The sequence below is a fragment of the Cajanus cajan genome, chromosome 11 (genome assembly GCF_000230855.2).
Source record: "Cajanus cajan strain Asha chromosome 11, NIPB_CcT2T_4, whole genome shotgun sequence".
Lineage (NCBI taxonomy): Eukaryota > Viridiplantae > Streptophyta > Magnoliopsida > Fabales > Fabaceae > Cajanus > Cajanus cajan.
Genome location: NC_138527.1, coordinates 39,733,774 through 39,757,688, shown reverse-complemented (window position 1 = coordinate 39,757,688; position 23,915 = coordinate 39,733,774). Strand labels below are relative to the sequence as shown.

The window sequence follows — 23,915 nt, the reverse complement described above, 5'->3', positions numbered from 1 at the left end:
CGACACCTTTAATTCACTGAGCAAGGAAGACAACCATAGTGCTTGACAAGCAGCTGAACATGCTGCAATGTATTCTGCTTCACAAGTTGATAGTGCCACCACTGTTTGCTTCTTTGAGCTCCAAGATATAGGAGATCCAGACAATAGGAAGACTTGTCCCATAGTGCTTCTTCTATCAACCAAATCACCACACCAGTCGGAATCAGAATAAGCCACAAGACGCAGACCATCATCTTCCTTGGTTTGATGAGAAAACATAATTCCATATCCCAAAGTTCCTTTTAGATATCTCAAGATTCTCTTGGCAGCTACCAAATGTGGTTGTCTAGGGTCATTCATGAACCTACTTACAAGCCCAACACTAAAAGCAATTTCTGGTCTACTATGACAAATGAACCTCAGGCTACCAACAATCTGCCTGAACAGGGTTCCATCAACTGAAGCCTCATTCTCACTTCTTGTAAGTTTCCCATTGATCTCTGCCGGAGTTTCTGCAGGATTACACCCCATCATATTGAACCTCTTTAGTACCTCTGAAATATACTTCTTCTGATGCATAAAGATTCCCTTCTCAGTATAAGCAAACTCTAATCCCAGAAAATATGATAGGATTCCCAAGTCTGTCATTTCAAATTCCTTCTTCAAACTTTGCTTGAGTGACTCAATGTCAGCAGAACTATTACCAGTAATCAGTAAGTCATCCACATATAGGCAAATAATAAGAATTTTAGTGGAACTCACCATCTTAACATAAACTCCATGCTCAACAGAGCATTTCTGAAAACCAACACTATGGAGGAAAGTGTCAACCCTTTTATTCCACGCTCTCGGTGCCTGTTTTAGGCCATATAGGGCCTTCCTTAACTTCAGAACCTTCTGTCCATTCCCTTTACTTATGAAGCCAGGAGGTTGTACAATGAACACGTCTTCATCAAGTGGTCCATTGAGAAACGCTGACTTGACATCCAGCTGCCATAACTTCCAATTCCTCCAACTAGCCAAAGCAACAATCAGCCTCACAGTTTCCAATCTAGCTACGGGAGCAAACACCTCTGAGTAATCTATTCCTTCCCTCTGCATGAAACCTTTTGCTACCAATCTAGCCTTGTGCTTAGCAACTGAGCCATCTGGTTTGAGCTTAATTTTGAAAACCCATTTAACATCAATAGGGGTCTTGTTCTGTGGTAATTCTACCATTTCCCAGGTATGATTCTTCTCAATGCTCCTCAATTCTTCTTCCATAGCTGATCTCCACTCTTTGCTAGTGATAGCTTCATCAAGACTGATAGGTTCCACATCAGCCATGAGTGCCAGGTGCTGAACTAGATCACCATCAACTGAGATAGCATTGTCAGGATAAACTTGATAATCTGAGAGTCTTGAGGGAAAATTTCTGTTCCTCGTCGGTCTGTTTTCCACTGTTGGAGATACATCATTCATTGTCTCCTGAGTAATTTCCCCTATTGAGTTATTTTCTTCCCAGTCAAACTGTAATTTTGAAACTGTTTCAAGTTTTGACTGCGACTCGCTCCATGAATTAGACTCATCAAAATAAACGTCTCTGCTGAAGAGAACTTGTTTTGTTTTTGGATTGTACAACTTGTAAGAACCTGTAGGGTTGTATCCAACAAAAATCATTGGCTCACTCTTGTCATCCAACTTCTTTCTCCTCTGATCAGGAACATGCCTGTAACATAAGGATCCAAAAATCCTAAAATGCTTGACTGACGGTTTGTTTCCTGACCAGGCCTCCTCTGGAACCATGGAGTCAAGTCTCTTGGTTGGGCACCTATTCAGAACATACACAGCTGTCATGGCTGCTTCACCCCAGAAACTATGAGGAAGATTCTTCTCTTTAAGCATACTTCTGACCATGTTCAAGATTGTTCTGTTTCTCCTTTCTGCAATGCCATTGTGTTGGGGAGTGTAAGGAGCAGTTACTTCATGAACTATACCATGCTCCTTGCAGAAACCTTCAAATTCTCCAGATGTGAATTCTCCTCCACCATCTGTCCTCAAAATTTTGATGCATTTTTCAGATTGCTTCTCCACCAAAGCCTTGAAATCTTTAAAGATGCTGAACACATCACTCTTGGCTTTGATTAGGTAGAGCCATACCTTCCTGCTCAGGTCATCAACAAAAGAAACAAAATATCTATTTCCACCTAATGATGGAGTGTCAATAGGCCCACAAACGTCTGAGTAAACAACATGCAGTATTTTACTAGCCTTAGAAGTAGTAAAATTGCTAAAGGATTTTCTAGGTTGTTTGCTGATTAAGCAACTATCACATACCTTCTTGGGAATTTTGATAGAAGGAAGACCAGTCAACATTTCCTTGGATTTCAAGAGACTCATATCTCTAAAATTTAAGTGGCCCAGTCTGAGGTGCCATAACCATGCATCATCTGACAACGTAGCAGCGGAAAGACATTGAGATTCAACGGTATTTAGGCTTACCTTGAAGGTTCTGTTCTTGGCTAGAGGGGCTTTCATGATCATTCTCTTGGTTGTGTCATAAATTTCCAAAAAACCACAGACCATGTTCATTGAGAAGCCTTTCTCCAAGAGTTGTCCCATACTGATAAAGTTGCTCTTCATTCCAGGAACATAAAGCACATCTGCAATCACTGCTTGTCTTCCATCTTGCCTTGTGACTAACACATTTCCAGTACCCTCAGCCTGAATGACTCTATTGTCTGCGAATCTCACTGTGCTCTTCTTCTTTGCATCAAAATTAACAAGCCAATCACGATACCCTGTCATATGATTTGAACACCCAGAATCTATGTACCAAGTTTCATTTTTATGAGATTCCGGATTGGTGATCATCATCAACATTAGAGGTTGTTCTTCAGAATTTGCTTCGCTCTCTTCTTTGGCCATGTGTGCTTGATAATCACTATGTGATTGACTTCCTCGTTGATCTGTCCGACCTGGTGCAGCTTCACATTCTGCAGAAAAATGTCCAATTCGGTTACAGTTAAAGCATTTAATTCTTTTTCTATCAATAACCTTTTTTTTTCCTCCTCGCCAATTACTGAAATTTCCTTTTCTGTTTGAGCTTTCTGGTTGATCTTGGTCAATCTTTCCTTGATCTTGGCTTTGATTGTTTCTTTCAAAGCCACCTCTGAAACCTTTCCCACGGCCTCGTCCTTTGAAGTTTCCTTTGGAATTATAACGTCCTTTCTTTGAGGTTTGAGCTTGCAGTGCTTGATGATCATCAGACTTCACTGAACTTCTTTCAATGAGTCTCTGCTCATGTGCCTCAAGAGAACCTTGAAGTTCCTCTACCTTCAATTCCTCGAGCTTCTTTGATTCTTCAATGGCCACAACAATGTGGTCAAATTTGGGATCGAGTGTTCTCAGAATCTTTTCTACGATTGTTTGATCTGTGATTTTCTCTCCACAGTTCTTCATAGCATTCGTGTGGGTGATGATTCTGTTGAAGAACTCAGCTATCTTTTCATTATTCTCCATTTGCATCAATTCGTATTGACGCCTCATCGTCTGCAATCTCACCTTCTTCAATTGCTCTGCTCCTTCACTGCATTTCTCCAGAATCTTCCACGCTTCTTGCGAAGTTGCAGCACCTGCAATCTTCTCAAAGTGTGCCTCATCAACACATTGATGAATCAAGAAGGTTGCTTTACAATCTTTCTTTTTATTTTCTCTGTAAAGCGCCTTCTGTGCATCTGTCGAGTCTTTGGTGAGCGTTGGATAGCCTTCTTCGACGATTTCTGCAACCTCTTGATAACCCAGAATCGCCTTCATCTGCACACGCCACCGATCCCAGTTCTTTCCATTGAGAACGGGAAGGTTTGCCGGAAAATTCGTACTAGTTGAACCCATCGTGTCTCAAAAAATCCCTTAATCGGAACCTATGCTCTGGATACCAGTTTGTTAGAGCAAAGCCACTTACCCACACACGAGAGAGAGAATACCCGAGAAAAACGTAAAGTAAAAAATGATTCTATTATACACTGAATAGCAGCAGTAATTATATCAACGTACAAACAGAGTCAGTTACTATTTATACAGTAAATGGAGAATTTGAATCAGATTTCTTAACAAAAACTATGGTGAAGGTGCTGTCAAGACTGAATTATATCCTGTTGCACGTACTCAGTGACAATACTGACAACCGAATACACATGGAATCTCCAAAACACTTAGAATCTGGGGCCGAGACATCTCCACTGCGGTAACAATAAAATTGATTCACATATGTTGTTTGGATAAAATGTTTAGCTCTCAATCTCAAATAACGCTTTGCCCTCATCAAATAATTAAGTACTCAAGTTTGCCAAATTTGAAATTGTGGTTTTTCAAATAATTAAGTAATCGTTGACTGGTCCAATAAAAAAATGGTCAGAAACCTAGTTAATTTTTAGAAAGATATCAAATTTTAAAACTTGATAGTGGTGTTTAACTAAAATTTTATTTTTGTCATAATTTTAATCAAATAAGTTGGGAGATAGTGCATCAACTTACATGGATAAATCAGTTAATCACTTTAACTTACTCATCAAAAGTCTTCAAATCTTAACAAGTTCTGACCAAATTTTCATTAATTTCTTACTGTAAGTAATCGGAACGAAATACGTTTTTTTGTTTTCCCCTATTAACCGACTATGGCCGACATCTATTGGAGGCGAGTTCTTGAAGGTTGAACTCAAAGTTAATAATGAAACCCATATTAAATGAGAGTTAGCACAGTATGTAGTTTGGTTGTAGGTGAATTGTTAAATGTTTTAATATTACTTGTCAGTTTCGCATTGAATTCCATTACATAAGATTTTTATTTAATAAACATTTTCCAATCAAGAAACAATAAATAAATATATAACATTATACCCTGAATATCGACACCAAAATCTAAATCATAAGAATGTATTGTTGATATTTCTCAATCTTATTTATATAATTTAAGAGAAATAAACTTTTAGTCTAGTGATAATTATTTTTAAAATTAATTAATTAATTAAAAAATATTTGATATGTAATAATTAGTAAAAATTACACTTATGTAACTTAATCTCTTTTATATTTTATATATAAATTTGTTATTGTTAATGTGTTGTATTATATCTTATCAAAATTTAAACATAAATATAATGATATATTTAATTTGAAAGAGTTTATTTTTTCAAATGAAATATTTGAAGACTTATTGATCATAATAACTTGTTATAAAGTTTATCATTTGAATGTGTCAATTTGTAGATGTGAATTTCGAACATGTGAATGAGGATACTGCCAAAACTCACAGAAAAGTTAAAAAAAAAAAAAAAAAAAACCTTCGACTAAAAAAAAGAATACCAAATGAAATGAAAGTAGCTTAAACTTAAAAAACGAAGTTGTGAGAGAGTTATACAAATGTCGTACTCCAAGACAAAGCAATATAGTATTGTACCTTAAATGATGAGAGCCCAATTATTAGTAAAAAAATTATTTTTAAAATCGAGATTTTAAAATTGGTTAAAAAGTAGTCGATTTTAAAAGTGACGTGGTGACAATTTTGTAAATAATGACATTATTTTTTAAATTGGCTATCTTTTAACCGATTTTAAAAGGTATCTGATGTTACTTTTAAAATGGGTTATTTAAGAACTGATTTTGTATGTAATATACAAATCGGTTCTTAAGTAGCCTATTTTAAAAGTACTACTTTTAAAATCGGCTAATTAATAACCGAGCTAATTAAGAACCGATTTTGTATGTAGTATACAAAATTTGTTCTTAAATGACTGATTTTAAAAATGTCAACGCCTATACTTTCTCTCTTTCCCTCCATTCTCTTTGATCTTTCCATCCATTCCTTTCTTTACTCTCTTGCGCTCTCTTCTAAAGTCTCCAACTTCTCATTTTCTTTGCAAGACTACTATATCAAGGTAACATTCTCATTCTCTTCCCATGTCTCTAGTTACGTTGTTGTTGTATTCTAGTAAATTTCAAATCTGGAACGGGTCGTCCTGCAACAATAACGAGTGTTCTGCAACTAGAACGGGTCGTTTTTCAACCAGAACGGGTCATTCTTCAACCAGAACAAGGCCGTTCTGGTTGCAGCACAGGTCGTTCTTCATTCAGAACGGGTAGTTCTTCATCTAGAACAGATCGTTCTGCAACAAGAATAACCCGTTCTGATTACAAAATGACCCGTTCTGATTGCAGAATCGCCCGTTTCAGACTACAATTTTAGGCCTTTTGAGGAACTTGAACGACGTGTTCCAGTTTAGAAGTCTAACTTTTAAAATCGATTTATGCATGACCGATGTTAAAAGTTATACATTTAACATCGGTCAATGACCGATGTTAAAAGTGCAATTTTTTAAAATTGGCTCTTTTAAAATCGTCCAGAGAACCAATTTTAAAAGTAAAAAATGACTGATTTTAAAATTATTTTTTCCACTAGTGAATGCTGAAAGTATCGCTAACTTTTGGTCTGACTCGAGTGACATGAGACTCGTGGATTCGAGTACAAAACAACAAAATTCATCTTACAATACTAAATACTTTATGATATTAAGTATTGTACCCTCCGGATCTCCAATTTGTCGAGTTGACCGATCAATGGCTCTACGCATCGTCAACACTCTAGCTAGGAGGGTTGTGTACCCTCCAGATCTCCAACTTGCCGAGCTGATCGATCAATGTCTCTGCCTTGTTAACGCGTAAGCCAGGAGGGTTGTGTACCCTCCTGGTCTCCCATTTGCCGAGCAGTACATACCTTCCTAGTCTCCATCCGATCGAAAAACCCGAACTTTAGGCTAGTCATAGGTGTATTGACGAGTGAGTTCCGTGAAAACTAATCAAGGTTGTGATTTTCGTGATTCTTGCGTATATTTGATTACAATTATAAATACGATTCATAGGCTCATTATAGAAGGGAATTCAGGCGCAATTTAAGGAACCAAGATCAAAGATTCGTATCATGGGTATGAGACCCATATAAATAATAAAAAAATGGACTAGGGAGAGGCAAGTTATTCTCATTCTTGAATTTTCTAGGTCAGGACGGCAACTAGGTTCTTTCGGGGTTTACATCACTAAAGGTTCTTCAGCTGTTATCCCTTTACTATAACAAGTATACTATGAATATTAAAAACTTATAAAATAATATATTTATTTAATATTATTTTATACATTACTTAATTGTTATTTTTATCATAATTTAATCATTGAATTTTAAATTAGTAATGTGCGGTTTAATTTTAAAAATAGCGGGGGGAGAAAAGGATGAGGGGACAAAAATCAGATTCAGTTTGGGCTTTGCGGCTCGAAGAGAATGTGGACTACAAAGTCTACTAAGAGGTTAACGGGCTCCCTTAGCCAGGTGGGTCCATCTACAAAGAAATAAATAAAAAAACACTGGGCCTTCATTTTCAAAATACCTTTTTTGATATTGGCAGATGATAAACACACTTCCATTCTCGTATAAATACACCCCCTTTTAAAAAAAAATATAAAATGTTTAAATTACCTTTTTTAAAAAAATAAAATTCCTAAATTTACACCTCCCTTCCCCGCACCCCCTTCCCCGCACAGAACGACACCAGAACGGCACCAGAACGGGCCGTTCTGCAAGCAGAACGCAGAACGGCCCGTTCTGATTGTAGAACGCCACGTACTGCTTGCAGAACGGCACGTTCTGAAAGCAGTACAGGTCGTACGGGCCGTACTGAAAGCAGTACAAGCCGTTCTGCTTGCAGCACGGGCCGTTCTGGGGCCGTTCTGTTGCAGTACAGGCCACCGCGTCACTTTTAAAATGGCTACCTTATGACTGATTTTAAAACTCCGATTTTAAAAGTCATTTTTGTACTAGTGTGTCTTTCCATAGAACAAGTAAGAGTCTTTCTCTTACAAGACCACCTGCTGACATTGCGCACCCTCCTTCTTTCTCTTTCTGACACTCCTCTTCTTCTTTTTTTTTTCCAGCACCTCGCACACCCCTCTTCTTTCTCTTTCTGGCACTCATCTTCTTCTTCTTCTTACTATTACGGAAAGTTCTTTCCGGAATTATATAAAAATGTTCCGGAAAATACTTTCCATAATATTAAATTCTTATTCCAGAAAGTATTTTCCGGAAATGTTTTGTTGCATAATTCCGGAAAGTACTTTCCATAATATTAAAGTTACTATTACGGAAAGTTCTTTCCGGAATTATATGAACAATAATTTTACTATTCCGGAAAGTACTTTCCGGAATGCTAATGACTGTAAAAGTACTTTTCGGAATGCTAATGACTGTAAAAGAACATTTCTTATGCTGGTTATGGTGGGGCTAGTCCTTTTTTTCTATTCAGAATGACTGTAAAAGTATATTTCTTAATGACATTGAGCGGAAAGAAGCTTTGGGAAGAAGAGGGGTGTGGAGTGTGGGGTGCGGGGAAAGGGGTGCGGGGAAGGGAGGTGTAAATTTAGGAATTTCATTTTTTTTAAAAGGGTAATTTAGACATTTTATATATATATTTTTTTAAAAAAGAGTGTGTTTATACGAGAGTGGATGTGTGTTTATCATCTGCCTTTGATATTTTATTTCTAATAAGGCTTTACTGAACTTTTTTTTTTTTGTCTTTCTTTTTGTGTAGCCTGGTTTTGTTTTAAACGTTTTGTCAAGAGATAGATTTAACGTTTTAGGATGCTGTTAACCAGTGTTCTAAGAATACAGATTAAGAAGTTATTAAAAATTACATTGACATTGCATTAATAATCACGAGAGAGGGCACTGTTACACTTCTTAATAAAATAAAATAAAAACACTGATAACAAAAAAAAGACACTTTTAATTCTTTTATGAATGTCTAATTAATATTTTTCTTTGATTTGTTGGAGTCTCTATACCCAATTAGTTTGTGGATTAAAATGGAAACCATTGTAGTCTGAATAGCACAATCATTCAAGTTTCATTTAAAGAATGGGCTATAGCCTGTTCCAGAAGATCAAGAAACTTTTATTGTCCAGATTTTAACGTATGCTCGAGCCATTTTCTGTAAAACAAAAGAATCCAGTGGGCTTCTTCTGTACATTCTCTATCTTTTCTGACCTTTTTTTTTTTTTTTTTTTTAATAAATTTATTGTTTAAAAGAATTAAAATTAAACAAGTTTTAAAATTATGGTTATAATATATAATTTTTTAGACTAAATTATATTTTCAATTTTAATTTTAATTTTTATATTTATTTTAATATATTATTTTTTTTATATGTCTATTGATTTAATTATTTTAAAATAATAATAATTTTTAATTTTATGACACCATTTTAAATCAAATTTTTACTGATTTTAGACATAAAAGTTGTAAGAATAAAGTTATCTATATAAAAATTAGTTTATTTCTTGTTATGAAGTGATATATTAAAAGTAAAATTAGAAGAACTGAATTTATCTGAATGATAAAGTGAAATCATTTTTAAAGTTTAAATGGTAGTATGTTTTGTGAATAGACATGTTTAACACATTTTTATTGTGAATTTGCTGAGTTGTCGAAACACGGAATATAAAATATTACAGTATGAAACGCGAGGCGCATGCGTGGTGTTCGTGGTTGTTGAATATTTGTCATCACTGTTTTAACTTTGGAAAATGTTTAATCCTCCGAATGTGATGGTTACAAAAATCCTCCGAACACTGAAAGTTACTATATTTTTTTAGATTGATTTAACGTAAAAAAAAAATATTTTAATTTGATATTATCATTAGTTTAAATGTTGGAAAATAATTCAGCATGTATAATTCGGACGGTGTAGCACTTCTCTTTAACTTTTAACTTCTGACTTATTAATTAGTTAGATATTAGATATGGTATATTTTTTTTATATGAAAAGTATTAACCAGTGTTTTAAAAAATAAAAAGTAATTCTGTACTAAAAGTATAATAATAATAATAATATAATGTACTCTTCTATGTAATTTTAATGGTAGTTCTTAATAACAAATTATATACTGATTCCTTGACAAATATTTAAGTTGGGAAGATACATTCAGAATTGATGAGGACAGATAGATGATATGAAAGCGTACAGTTTTGACAGCTGTACAGTAACTATCAAGAAAAGTCCAAAAGGTAGTATCATAAATATCACGTGACAACTGTACAGTTTGCGTATAAATATCTAATCATAAATATTAAATTAAAATTAACCAATATTCGTATTTTAGTTTATATAATATAATAATAAATGTTTATTTTATATAAAAAATTATGATAGATAAATAATTTCAATATATATATATATATATATATTATTATAATTTAAATTTATCTATAACAATAGATAAGAAGAATACATTTTTTTTTCACATTTATAAGAACTTTTTTCTCTCTTAAATTTATTATAACTCTATTCTTTTTTAGTCGGATAAAATGTTAAGAAAATTACAAAATATACAAGAAAGTTAAATTATTTTTTTAATAAAAAAATCTACACTGTTGTCAAATTTTTAAAAAGATTAGTTTTTCCTTCACTTCCACAAAATAAAATAATGGTTATTTCAACAAATTTTAATTACTTTTCTCTCTTTTGTGATTTGATTTTTATTACATGTAATTGCACCACACTCTTTAAAGTTTCAAATTTGGTCATTCAACTTTTTTTCATTTTTATCAACATGGATTAATCAGGTTTATAATTGTTACTATGCATTATATTACTTCTTTTTTTTTACTTCTATTTTCTAGCTTATAACATTCTCTTCTATATTTTTTTATTTTCCTAAATATTTTGGTAATGACAGTAGTTATTAATATAAATTTTGATTCTAATTATTTATCAAGTGGTTGGTTCTACTTTTATTTAACACTGCTTTCAGTTCTTCATTTTTGTATAACTTGATTTTAGACGCACATTACCTTGATATTTGTTGTTATAGTTTCTCAATCCTCATATTTTGGGCATTCTAAAATTTGAACTATCATTGCTTTTGCAGAAACTTCCTTTCCTATCAGAGAGGCTTTTGTCCCTAGGTTTTGATGTAATTTCAATTTTCAAATATACTGGAGACTGGGCCTGTAAGTTTTCTAATCATTAATTAAATTTAATTTCAATTTATACAGGGATGGCAAATACCAAATAGTCTTACAATTTCATTGGAATCTGCAATCTTTCCAGCAGTAGTAATGAATGAGAAGGTCAGAATTTATTTCAAAGACGTAACATGGATAAACTTTTCTTAAGAATAATAAATTAGTGAAATGGAGTTGCTTTTATCTATTAGTATAGATGAAGATTGTTAAAACATTTTTAATTTTCAAGAATTTGTGTTACGAAATTTACTCTCATGTACTATAATTATTTTTTTTCAACTTTTAAGAATATTTGTTAAATAGTTTTAATTTTTTTTATTATTGTTTCAATTAGAGACATTAGTCATTAATATAAATAAATGTTCGTGCTTTGTAAATTATCGGAAAAAGGTGAACATTTGCTTATATACTTCAATGTGTAAATGAGAGGCTGTGATTGTTTGAGACAAATTTGTTGGAGTTTGATTCTTTCGTGAAATGTGAGTGATTATTATGATGTTAATTAATTTATTTTCTTTCTTTTTTATTTTTTGATTTTTTTTTGCGAGTAATCATACTTTGATTTAACAAGTTAACTGAATTTGAGTTAATAAAATTTGATCTAATTTTTTCAAATTTACTTATGATATTTGTCTCATATTATTCATTTTTAGACTATTTATTTAGTTGAATTGTTATTTCTATAGTGGATTTTTTTTTATTTAAATTGTTTAAGAGGATTTTATTTTTTTGATATAGGATTTTATTGGAAGCTTAGAGAAGGGAAGTGCTTTTATTCATAGTTGTTTCTTTAATGAATTTGAGTATGTATTCTAACTTTTTTTTCTATCTTTATACTCTTTTGTATTGGACTGAATTAAATTCATGTTTAACTCTGCTCAAAATTTTATATGGTGGCAAATATGTTTTTTTAGTTTCTCAATATTTATATATTTATATTGTATTTTAGTATCCATAACATATTAACATATCTATCTATGTATAACATCTATAATCTACGATCTATGATTTATAATCCATAAAATCTATAATCTATATCTATACTTATTATAAAGGGAATATATTTTAATAATCATCTTTTTCATTTCTATTTTTGTCATGGACACTATTACCCTTAAATTTAACAAACAAAATTCTTTTAAATTTTTTTTTAAATAAACCTATTATAAAGGGAATAGATTTCAGTAACAATCATTTTTATTTTTATTTTCGTATTAAACACTATTATCCTTGAATTTAACAATTTTTTTTTATTTAAAAAAATAAATATATAGAGACACGAAGTGTCTCTCTACTAGTAATAAATAAGTATTTTTAAATATATCAATTATATTTTAAAATATAATAAATACTTTATATGATGATATGATATTATTTTCAATTAGTGATATTCTTTTTTAAAAAAATTAGATTTTGCTTTCAAAAAAATATTTAGCTTTGATTTAAAGAAATTGAATGAAAACAATAAACAATTAAGAAAGTCAAGTATATATACTACTAAAGATAAAAATATAAGAGTTTTAAAAAATGAATTAGTTACAAAAAAAATTAAATTAAAAATATAAAATATAAAATTGGATAAGCTACGTGGTTCAATAAGTAACAATACTCATGATTCCGAGTAAAACTAAACCTGATTTCATTAACTTATTGGATTTAAATTTTATGGATAAAAAAATTCTAATTAAGAAATGACTATAGCAAAAGTGTTGGATCAGATTTTCTAATAAAAATATGATAAAACTAATAAATATTTTATATTAATAACATGACCAAATTAAAAACATAAAACTAACTTTTAAAAAATATCTTTAAAAAATAACTCACAAAAATATTATTATTCTATAATGACTTTGTATTTTCTGGCTATACACTAATATACACCGTCATCAAATCACAAATTATAAAATATATAAATTTTAAATTATTTTTGTAAAAAATAATAATTTTATTATAAATGACAATTTTTTATTTATTTAATGGTGATGTAACATATCTTTACATTGTTTGGTACGTAAATCATTTTCTACCATAACATGGGAGTAGAAATTTAAGATAATGTATTTAATTGTAAAATAGATATTTTAAATATTAATTTATCTTCAATTAAAATAAATTATAATAAATAGTTAATTTATTTTATTAATTTTGGTTCACTATTCAATATATTTTATTTTATAATAGTTAAGAATTTTTACTTGATATATATATATATATATATATATATATATATATATATATATATATATATATATATAAGTAACTTGTCTAAAAAAATTATAAGTAACTTATATTTTAAAAACAAAAACTACTTTAACAATAAATATAATTGAAATGCAAGAGGAAAAATAAAGCATAATATATTTTTTATAATAATAAAGCTTAAACTTAAATAAAAAATGGTAACAGTTTTTTTTATAAATAATTAGCCAATATTAAGTAATGACAATTCGCATATCATAAAAATAAATAACTTAAAATAATAAATATCTTCACACGTAAGAAAAAGTACTCAAATTATAATGTATATAAGTGTTATTAATTAGTAAATAAAATTTGTTTCTTATTATTAAATGTTTAAATCAAATATTAACAGATGATAAATTCAGAAATGTATTTTAATATAATTATTCAAATAAAAAATAATATTAAAAAATTTAAAACTGGATAATAGAAATTTACAAAGAACTCAATAATATAAAAAAAATGAAACAAAAATAGTATAAAGTTTATCTTAAAAATACTTTTGATAAAGCAACTTTTCGTTAATGAATTTTTCTTGAAGGATAAGTTTAATTTTATTAAGTTAAATTAATTTATAAGTCTCTATATCATTATTAAATGTCTATTTAAGTTCCTATAATATAAAATTTGTAATTAAATCTACCAAAAAATACCATAATTAAATTCATTTTCAATATTTTTAATGTGTCAGTCTAAGTTAATAAAAATGTAAGGTAGCATAGCGATTTATTATAATTACGTGGTATTTGATGAAGGATTGAAAGAACGTGCATGTACAGCTAATATAACTATAGTGTTTTTTTATTGAACTTTTTATTTCTTTAATTCATTTTTGAGTTTTACCAAATGCATCAACATTGTGATATCTAATAGAAAAAGGAACTTTATATCTCTTTTATTAAAAATAAATAAATAAATTAAAGTAATTATTTGAAAGTGTGTATTTCTCGTGTAAAAAAAATAAAACAAAAAAAAGTAGAGTGAAGTGATTATTTAAAAGGTGTAGGTGATTTATATTTATGAATAAATAATTTAAGGATAAAATTAAAACTAAAATATAAACACCAAAAAAAATCTATCACTTTTATTATAATCATAAATAAAAACATGACTATGTCTAAAAAATTTGAAACGAAAAATTAGTTCTACGAGTCAAATTCTAATATAATTTATCATATTTATTTTATCATTTTAAATTTTTAAACAACAAATTTATTAATTGAAATAAATAATTTTAATATCTTATTTAATGTTAATTCATTCAATTATTATCTTGTACTATACTTTATCTCAAGTGAATCTAAATAAAAATAATTTAGAAATAATATTTTCACAATAACAATAATTATACATATTTTTAATTCTATTCTATAAACATTACATGTTGTAAAAAAAATCATCTTAATTATATAATTTAATAGTTTTTTCTTTAAAATCTTATGCTGGTATTCTTTTAATATTCTTACTTAAAAAATAAATTAATATCACTAATATCAAATTAATATTCAGTAAAATTTAAATTTATTTCAGAATTATTATATATATATATATATAATTTGTTCTCTCCTTAAATCTTTATCTGTTGGGATTCATGTAAAAAATTAAAACTGGTTTCATATTTTAATATTTATACAAATAAGCTACGAGTATATGAATATAAATTGATTTAGTATATCTACAAAATAACAAAAATAAAATATTTTGATTAAAGTCAAAGTATTAATATTTAAATAAATATTTGATTTTACCCCTTTCATTTTCATCAAAATACTTTTATACAAGTCATATTATATTCATAGAGTTTAATAACTATGTTCATTTCATTTTAATGTCAATTTTATTTTATTTTAATTCAAAGAAAATATAAACTAATTTTTCTTATAATTTTTTTTAAATGAATTACTTACTTTTCAATTTATTTATAAAACATTTATGCATATACACGTTCTTAAATTGTATAATTTTATTAACAAGTTAACTACAAATAATTAAAATGTTTAATCTAATAATTTAATTTAAACTTATTTTTCTAGATAATATATAATTAAAAAAAAAAAGTTTGAAAGGGTTCTATAGCAATAACTTCATTGACTATCACTGCCAAGTCTAACATAATTAGTAGATAAAAAATATATTTCCTGTGAGTGACAACATTTACTTCAATTGAGAAATATTTTTGGTTCATAGAAAAAAAAAAAGGAATTTTCATTGCAATGGAACACAACATTCGTATCAGTCATTTATATTAATAAAAAAAAAAAAAACTATTTAGTATAGATATTTTAGTTTTCACAATTATTGAACTATTACACATTTTAATTATTTTAATTTTTTTAAATAATTAATATTTTCTTTTAATAATCATCCACTCTATTATCTTTTATTTAATTATTTTTAAAATAAATAGTAAGAGGTATGAAGTCACTATTTTTTTCTTCTTTGTGTAATAAAGTGTTTTCCTTTTCAAGCAAAAAGTGTTCACACATTACTAAATAAATCTTGTCATATATATATTTTCACACATTACTACTCTGAGTTTAATAACTTTTCATTTTGTTAAAAAAAACTAAACTCTTCGCATGATAGCATCGTCTCCCTTCAGTTTTTTCTCTCTTTTATTCTATCTTTTTCTTTGTAATTTTAATCTCACACTTCTCTTTTTCTTTCTCCTTTTCTCTTTTTTATTTTTTTGTCTCGCTGCATTTAAATAGGAGAGGATCCAAATTGTTTTGCATGAACAAGCTGTCATCTGATGTAATATCGGATAATTTAAATCAGAAGAAGAAAGAGTAATCAAGCTCGACGTCCCATCAAAAGTTTCTTAAATTATAATTTCAGTCTTATCAAACATTATGTGATTTTGTTTTGTACTGTTTACTCGTTTTAAAAAATTAGTTTAAGCACTAAACCATGTGACTCTCGCAAGGAATAAATTATTGGCTTGTTACTTGTCCTTTCATCATTGCCATCGAGGAGTGGAATAAGTATAAGTTAAACCACAGCTTTTGTCAATTAAGTGTGTGTTTTAGATATGTGATCCTCTGATGATACAATTGATTTTGTTAATTTTCAGAAATGCATGAGTAAAATTGAGTAAAAAGTAATATGATTTTTATTTGGATGATTCAGATATAAATTTATTTATTTTTATATAGAATGTTGTTAAATTTTTTTGTTTAATTATAAATTTATGTAAATAAAATTTTAAAATAGATTTTCTTTGGAGACAGTATAAATAGTTGTTTTCAAATAAATATAAATTTTTATATTTTAAAATCAATTTTACTAATAATCAAACTTATAACAATCATGATTATAATAATTTTATAAAATGCAATGAAATTAATTATAAACATGTTTGATATGAAATCAAACATATACTAACATAAAAACAAATCACATGTTAAAAAGATACTAGTTGTTAAACGTATCTCACAAAAAATACATAATATATTACATATCAATGATACAATCAAAATCATAATATATTAGCAATGTTTTCTTTGTTGTTATCCGTTAAAAAAAATATAACAAAAATAATTGATAAAATACAAACAAAATCAAACATCATTAAAATAAGAACAGAAAGAAGATTTATACAACATGTATACTGCAATAAAATAAAATGTTTTGAGTAATGATGGACATAAATTATTAGAGTTTAAGTTGGAAGTATACAATATGAAATTAAAAAAAATAAAAGATAAGACATCATCCAATCAATAATTGCACTCGAGAAGTGTACGTATAATATATAGTGATAATGGGTGGCCTAGATTTATGAGTATTGTTAATTCCTTGGTCTTCTTCTATTATCGAGCATGGCATCAAAAAGGAAGAGCGGTTGCAGCAAGGAGTTCGCAGAGAGTTATATGTTGTTGAACCCAGAAGACGCTGATTTCTTTGATCTATTAGGTGTCCTATTTTCCCGAAAGTTGGGAAATCGAAGATTCGTGGAGTGTGACGCAGAGGGGGCTGTTGAGGGAAGCTTCCGCCACAGATGGCTCATATTTGTGTCTGTCGTACTGCAGAAGTTTCTCATGTACGTCGCTAAGCCACTTGCCTTTTTCGGCTCTTGCATTGAGCTCCTCATCAACCTCCTTCTCCTCAACGGTGGCTTCTTCAGAATATTCATTAACTTTCTCACATGTAATTACCTTTCTTTTCTTCCAACACATATACGTACATCTTACTTCTTCTTTTTTAACACTTTGCTTCTATATACATACCTCACTCAACATAAATATCTATTCCATTCATCTGCTGTTTCCTTCAAAGTCCAACATTTTTTTTATGCTAAAAACCATTAAAATAGAAAATAAAATCCAAAGTGCCTTTTTACTAGAGTCCTACCTAAGTTATTCAGATCCTCCAGATTAGATACAAAGGTCAAATAGCATTCATGCTTCGTCTTTTGTTCAACCTCATTTTCCAGAGTCACAGTCCACGGATCCAAACTATGGACTTGGAGTGTGTGACTTTTTTTCTTTTTTTCTTTTTTAATTATGGCTTTACTTGTTTTTTTTATTATTTTTTTATTTTATTATGGGTAATAAACGGTTTTAATTTTTATATTTTTTATTCAAAATTAATCGTCACAAGTCCATAATTAAGTTTTTTTTTCCAGCTTAAAAATTCTTATTTTTTTACTCAAATATTTTAGGATTTATAGGATATATAGAGAAAATGAAGCGATTTACATCAAAGTTGTTGGTGGAAATTTAATAAAATTTGGAAACTTTTGTTGGAAGTGAGGTTTGGATTTTGAAGAAGAGGAGGGTCATACATATATATAATTTTATTTTTTCTGTTTTCGGTGAAATGGAATAGTTGGAACAATTTTTTTTTTTCTGGTGAGATTTTTTTAGTTAAAAATTATTTAAAACGATTTAATTTAATATTGAGATATTTTGAGTAAAAATTAAGGATTTAATTTATTTTTAGCCAAATGAAATTAGTACAAATACTTAAATCATAATAATTGAAAACATTACTAAATATAAATAAATTGCATGTTAACTATAATAGAATGATATATAATGTCTCCCTATATATTGTTATCACCTAATTATGTATTATAAAATTTTTAAAATAATTTTATTTTGATACTGGAATTTCTTAACTATATTTCAATCTAAAGCTCTGAAAGTTTGCCGAGTCAACCCAATACAGCTAAGTCTTCGTTTGTTTTTTTATAAATAAAAAATACATTATTGGTCAAAATTGAGCTCAATAATCTTTCAATTTTTCAGATTAGTAAAGGCGAGAATACAATTATTTTTTAGATAAATAAAAATTTAAAATTTTCCGCTGAAAATATATTCTAAATATAAGATTCATAAAATATATCGATTAAACAATTGTTTTCACTTGCTTACACTACTCTGAAAAAAATACATGCATAATTATAATATTTATTAAAACATGAATCCCCTATTTCTATCCATTCCTAGATTGATAAGTGATTTACGATCCCAATCTAACTATTGATGGAATCAAATTTAACAACGCTCATAATTAGAAATATTACATACAATAATATATATAAAAAGTCATTATAAATATAATATATATAAACATAAATTCATTTAACATATATTTATATTCAATTTAAGTATTAATTTTAAATGAAATTTAATAACATATTTCATAAATCACTATAATTTATTCTTATATTTTTTAACAATATATCAATATATATTATATTTATAATATAAATAAAATTAATTTTTAGTGACAAATAATATATTTTAATATGATATATGTCAATACATAATTATTTTTTTTTTTGTAGTGACTTAATAAGAATATATAACATGTATTCTTACACATTTTAACTTGACTGGGTCAAATGGGAAAATCATAACTGTGCAAAATCCAATCCAACATAATCATAAGAAAAATATTTTAAAAAATCATTCATTTCGTATCCAATCTCATAAATTAATCAATTAATATATATATATATATATATATATATATAAACAGGTAACCTGGTGATCCCGAAACGTGATACACCAAATTATTTGTCTTGTATTGGAAATTTGGACGTGCGAATAAAGTTGGATGCTATCAAGCGCGAAGACAGCAGGTACTATGCTTCAATAGCCATGATGGCTTCAAAAGCATCATATGAGAATGCAGCTTACCTTAAAGGTCTAATTACAAATCAATGGAAGGTATAGAATTCAAAAACTAACTTATTTTGTCTTCACCTTTCACTCTTCTCTCAGTTTAATCAATTTCTTTCCATTATGCCTCCCTAATTAGTTTTGTTTTCACACCTGTGTCCTCTTACAGATGCAATTCGTGGGATTTTATGACTGCTGGAATGGTGAGATTTAAAAATAACCTATCTCCACGTGTTCATGTATAAATTATAAGTTCCTAAGGTTCGGTGAATAGTTGAAAGTGTTAAAAATGTTAACTGTATGTTATTATTAGTCAAAGTGAAAGTGTATTCTCTCTAATACAGACAAATTTTAGTGCGAGAAAGATACACAATATTATGAGAAATAAGGTTTAATTATACTTTTTATATTTATATTTTATAATTTTTGCAAATTGAGCAGCTCAAATTTTAAATTTACATATTTTATAATTAAAATTATAAAAACTTTATAATTTTTTTATATTTTAATAATTAGTTTTAACATTATTAATGATTATTGATGTGATATATTAATTATTGATATAAACTAATAATATGACATATGAGTATGTTAACATATTAATTAAGTCGATTATTAATTAATATTGTCACATCACCAACTAACATAATAATAAAATGTATCAGTAGGTTTAGATTTTTTTTTTTATATAAAATATGCAAATTAAAAAATTTAGATAATAAAATTGTAAAAGTTAAAGAAAAAAGTTTTTAAAGTTAAAAAGACCTGAAATACATTTTACTCTTGATTGAACGATGATGAATATTAATTTTGGTTTTGAACCTGATGCACATGGCAGATTTTCAAGAAAAGGCGACGACTCAACTCTTGGTTCTCTTGGACAAGCATGAGGAGCGCGACACTTACGTGGTGGCTTTCCGAGGAACGGAACCCTTTGATGCAGATGCATGGTGCACTGACCTTGACATCTCGTGGTATGGGATTCCGGGCATTGGAAAAATGCATGGTGGCTTTATGAAAGCCTTAGGGCTACAAAAGAATGTGGGGTGGCCTAAGGAGATTCAGTGGGACGAAAATGTTCCCCCGTTAGCCTACTACGTTGTTAGGGACATTTTAAGGAAAGGTTTGAGCGAAAATCCGAATGCAAAGTTTATACTTACGGGTCATAGTTTGGGTGGAGCACTCGCAATCCTCTACCCCACCATCATGTTCTTGCATGATGACAAGTTGCTGATTGAGAGGTTGGAAGGAATCTACACGTTTGGACAACCAAGAGTTGGAGATGAAGCATATGCAGAGTTCATGAGACAAAAACTGAGGGAAAATTCTATCAGGTATTGCAGGTTTGTTTATTGCAATGACATAGTTCCGAGGTTGCCCTACGACGATAAGGACTTGCTCTTCAAGCACTTCGGGGTCTGTCTTTTCTTTAACAGGCGTTATGAACTCAGGGTACGTGTGAAGTGAATTAATTTCACTCCATAATATATAAAATATATGTTGAAAAGAATATAAACTATATTTGTGCTGAATAATATATAAGTTGGTTTACTTATTATTTAATTTAATTTTGTTACAGGTTCTGCATGAAGAGCCCAATAAAAACTATTTCTCGCCATGGTGCGTGATACCCATGATGTTCAATGCTATTTTGGAAATAATAAGGAGCTTTACGATTGCGTACATAAATGGACCTCACTATAGAGAAGGATGGTTTCTGTTCGGTTTCAGGTTGTTTGGTTTACTTATTCCTGGCATACCTGCTCATGGTCCCCAAGATTATATTAATTCCACTCTTCTGGGATCAATTGAAAAACATTTTAAAGCAGATTGATGAGTTCGTGTGAGTTATTTCATAGTAGTAATAAGCTTGCTAGCTTTAGGTTAATTTGGTGCATGGAGTTATCATAATTAATGAGATCAGTGTGCAGCTGTTTATTTTATTATGTCTCGAAACGACCAAAATTGCTAAATAATATTACTCTATTTGGATCTTTCTTATCTTTCGGATTTTTCATGCCCCTTTTTCTGTTTGTTGTAGAGTGTGTTTGGCTGCACATACTATAAATTTTGTAAGTTTATTTTACCGGCTTAAAAGTAAGTGTAATTAAAATAAATTTGTTTGGTAATTGGTATGAGTGTATACAAACTTATTTTAAAGTTTTATAATTTATTTTTATAAATTAATTAAAGTAGTTTATAATTTATGTGTATTAGTTTTTTTTCTCTTTCCATTTTTTCTCTTTATTAATTTACTTTAAATCACTTTTATCATTTTAATTTTATAAATCATTTTATCTAGATATTAATTATTCTCCCACTCTTATTATTGAGTAAATTAACATGTCATTTTATATCAATATGTAAGTTTATTAGTTAATTTTATTATATATTTTTAATTTAATAAGTTAACCTGTAAGTTTTTAATTTTTCAATTCCTAATTTATAATTTATAAATTTTAAGTTAACTTATAAGTTAATATTACCGAACACACTCAATTTGACACAGAGAAAATTATATTTTGACACAACGTTTTGGATCTTGATTGCAATAATCAACGCGAGTTTGTATGGCTTAGGTTTTTAAAAAAAAATGTTTTTTAAAGTCAATATTAAAAATAAGTTGAAAATTTGTTTTTTACAATAAATATTTTTATTTTCATAAATAAAATGCAATTAAAAGGAGTTTTTCCAATGAATTAAAAGTTAAATTACACTCTCTTATAATATATATAATCAATAATTTTTGTCTTAATTTTTAATTCTACAATTTTAGTTTTCATTTTATAAAATCTGTAATTTTAGTTCTTTTAAAGTCTCGCCAATTAATTATTAAAATTGTAACATTGATTAATATCGGATATTATTAAATGATATGATAATTAATATTTTATAATATATAGGTTTAATTGTAATTTTAATTTTTTATTTTTAACTAATTTTTCATCTCATTTTACTATTTTTATAAGATAAAAATATGAAATTAAAAGTGAAATTTATTATAAATATTTTTAAATATTAATTGACATGTCATTTATTTAATTAAAATTTGATTAATATTACAATTTTAATAATTAATAAATAAATATTACAATGAGAAAATCAAAATTAATTAATAATTAATATGATTAAAATTGGTTTCATATTTTAATATTTATACAAATAAGCCTCGAGTATATGAATATAAATTGATTCAGTATATGTACAAAATAACAAAAATAAAATATTTTGATTAAAATTAAAGTATTAATATTTAAATAAATATTTGATTTTACCCCTTTTATTTTCATCAAAATACTTTTATACAAGTCATATTATATTCATAGAGTTTAATAGCTATGTTCATTTCATTTTAATGTCAATTTTATTTTATTTTAATTCAAAAAAAATATAAACTAATTTTTCTTATAATTTTTTTAAATGAATTACTTGCTTTTCAATTTATTTAAACATTTATGCATATACACGTTCTTAAATTGTATAATCTTATTAACAAGTTAACTACAAATAATTAAAGTGTTTAATCTAATAATTTAATTTAAACTTATTTTTCTAGATAATATATAATTAAAAAAAAAAAGTTTGAAAGGGTTCTATAGCAATAACTTAATTGACTGTCTCTGCCAAGTCCTGAATAACAATGTCCGTCACAAAATCTAACATAATTAGTAGATGTAACGTAGCGGTCATTCTCCGACTAACGGGTTTCGATCCCAATCGGGGCACGATCCTACATCCTCTCTGGTGGTAAGCCGACTTGGCTCTCGGTCGGCTCTTTCTTGATTGGTCACTCGGTTAACGCCCGAGTGGTGGCTCGCCGCAAATTAGCTCGGCCATAACCCGACTACCCCCTCGACCATAATCCGACTACCAACTCGGCCAAAATTCGATCTGACCCCTCTACATGGGTGCACTCGGTCAGAATCCGACTTGTGTGCTCCAACTCGGCCAAAATCCGATCTGACCCTCTCACATAGATACTGATCCGATATCAGGGACAAAATCTCATCTTTAATGAGAAAATATTCTCTAGATTAGACGGTTGAAGAAATCCCTACATTCTCGGGGCCCAGGAGACCCGTCAGCAAGAAACTATAAAGCCAAAAACCCTAGAGTTGAGAAGGCAGATTATACTTTTGAATGCTCTGGCTTTAAGGCACGATCTAGGAAAAAATCCTAGTCCACCCTTTGGCCGGAACAGTAGATAAAAAAGATTTTTCCTATGAGTAACAACATTTACTTCAATTGAGAAATATTTTTGGTACATAGAAAAAAAAATAGCAACTTTCATTGCAATGGAACACCAGAACATTCGTATCAGTCATTTATATTAATAAAAAAAAAACTATTTAGTATAGTTATTTTAGTTTTCACAATTATTGAACTATTACACATTTTAATTATTTTAATTTTTTTAAATAATTAATATTTTCTTTTAATAATCATCCACTCTATTATCTTTTATTTAATTATTTTTAAAATAAATATTAAGAGGTATGAAGTCACTATTTTTT

At 28.5% G+C, this 23,915-nt stretch overlaps 1 protein-coding gene across 1 annotated transcript; it reads left to right on the top strand.

Moving 5' to 3' along the window:
• The first annotated feature begins 16,972 nt into the window (after positions 1 to 16,972).
• LOC109800874 (triacylglycerol lipase OBL1) lies at positions 16,973 to 21,402 on the top strand. The gene is made up of 5 exons (XM_083066906.1): positions 16,973 to 17,419; positions 19,259 to 19,449; positions 19,571 to 19,604; positions 20,240 to 20,853; positions 20,981 to 21,402. The coding sequence occupies exons 1-5, from the start codon at positions 17,092 to 17,094 to the stop codon at positions 21,233 to 21,235; spliced, it is 1,422 nt and encodes a 473-aa protein (XP_082923032.1). The 5' UTR covers positions 16,973 to 17,091; the 3' UTR covers positions 21,236 to 21,402.
• The last annotated feature ends 2,513 nt before the right edge of the window (positions 21,403 to 23,915 follow it).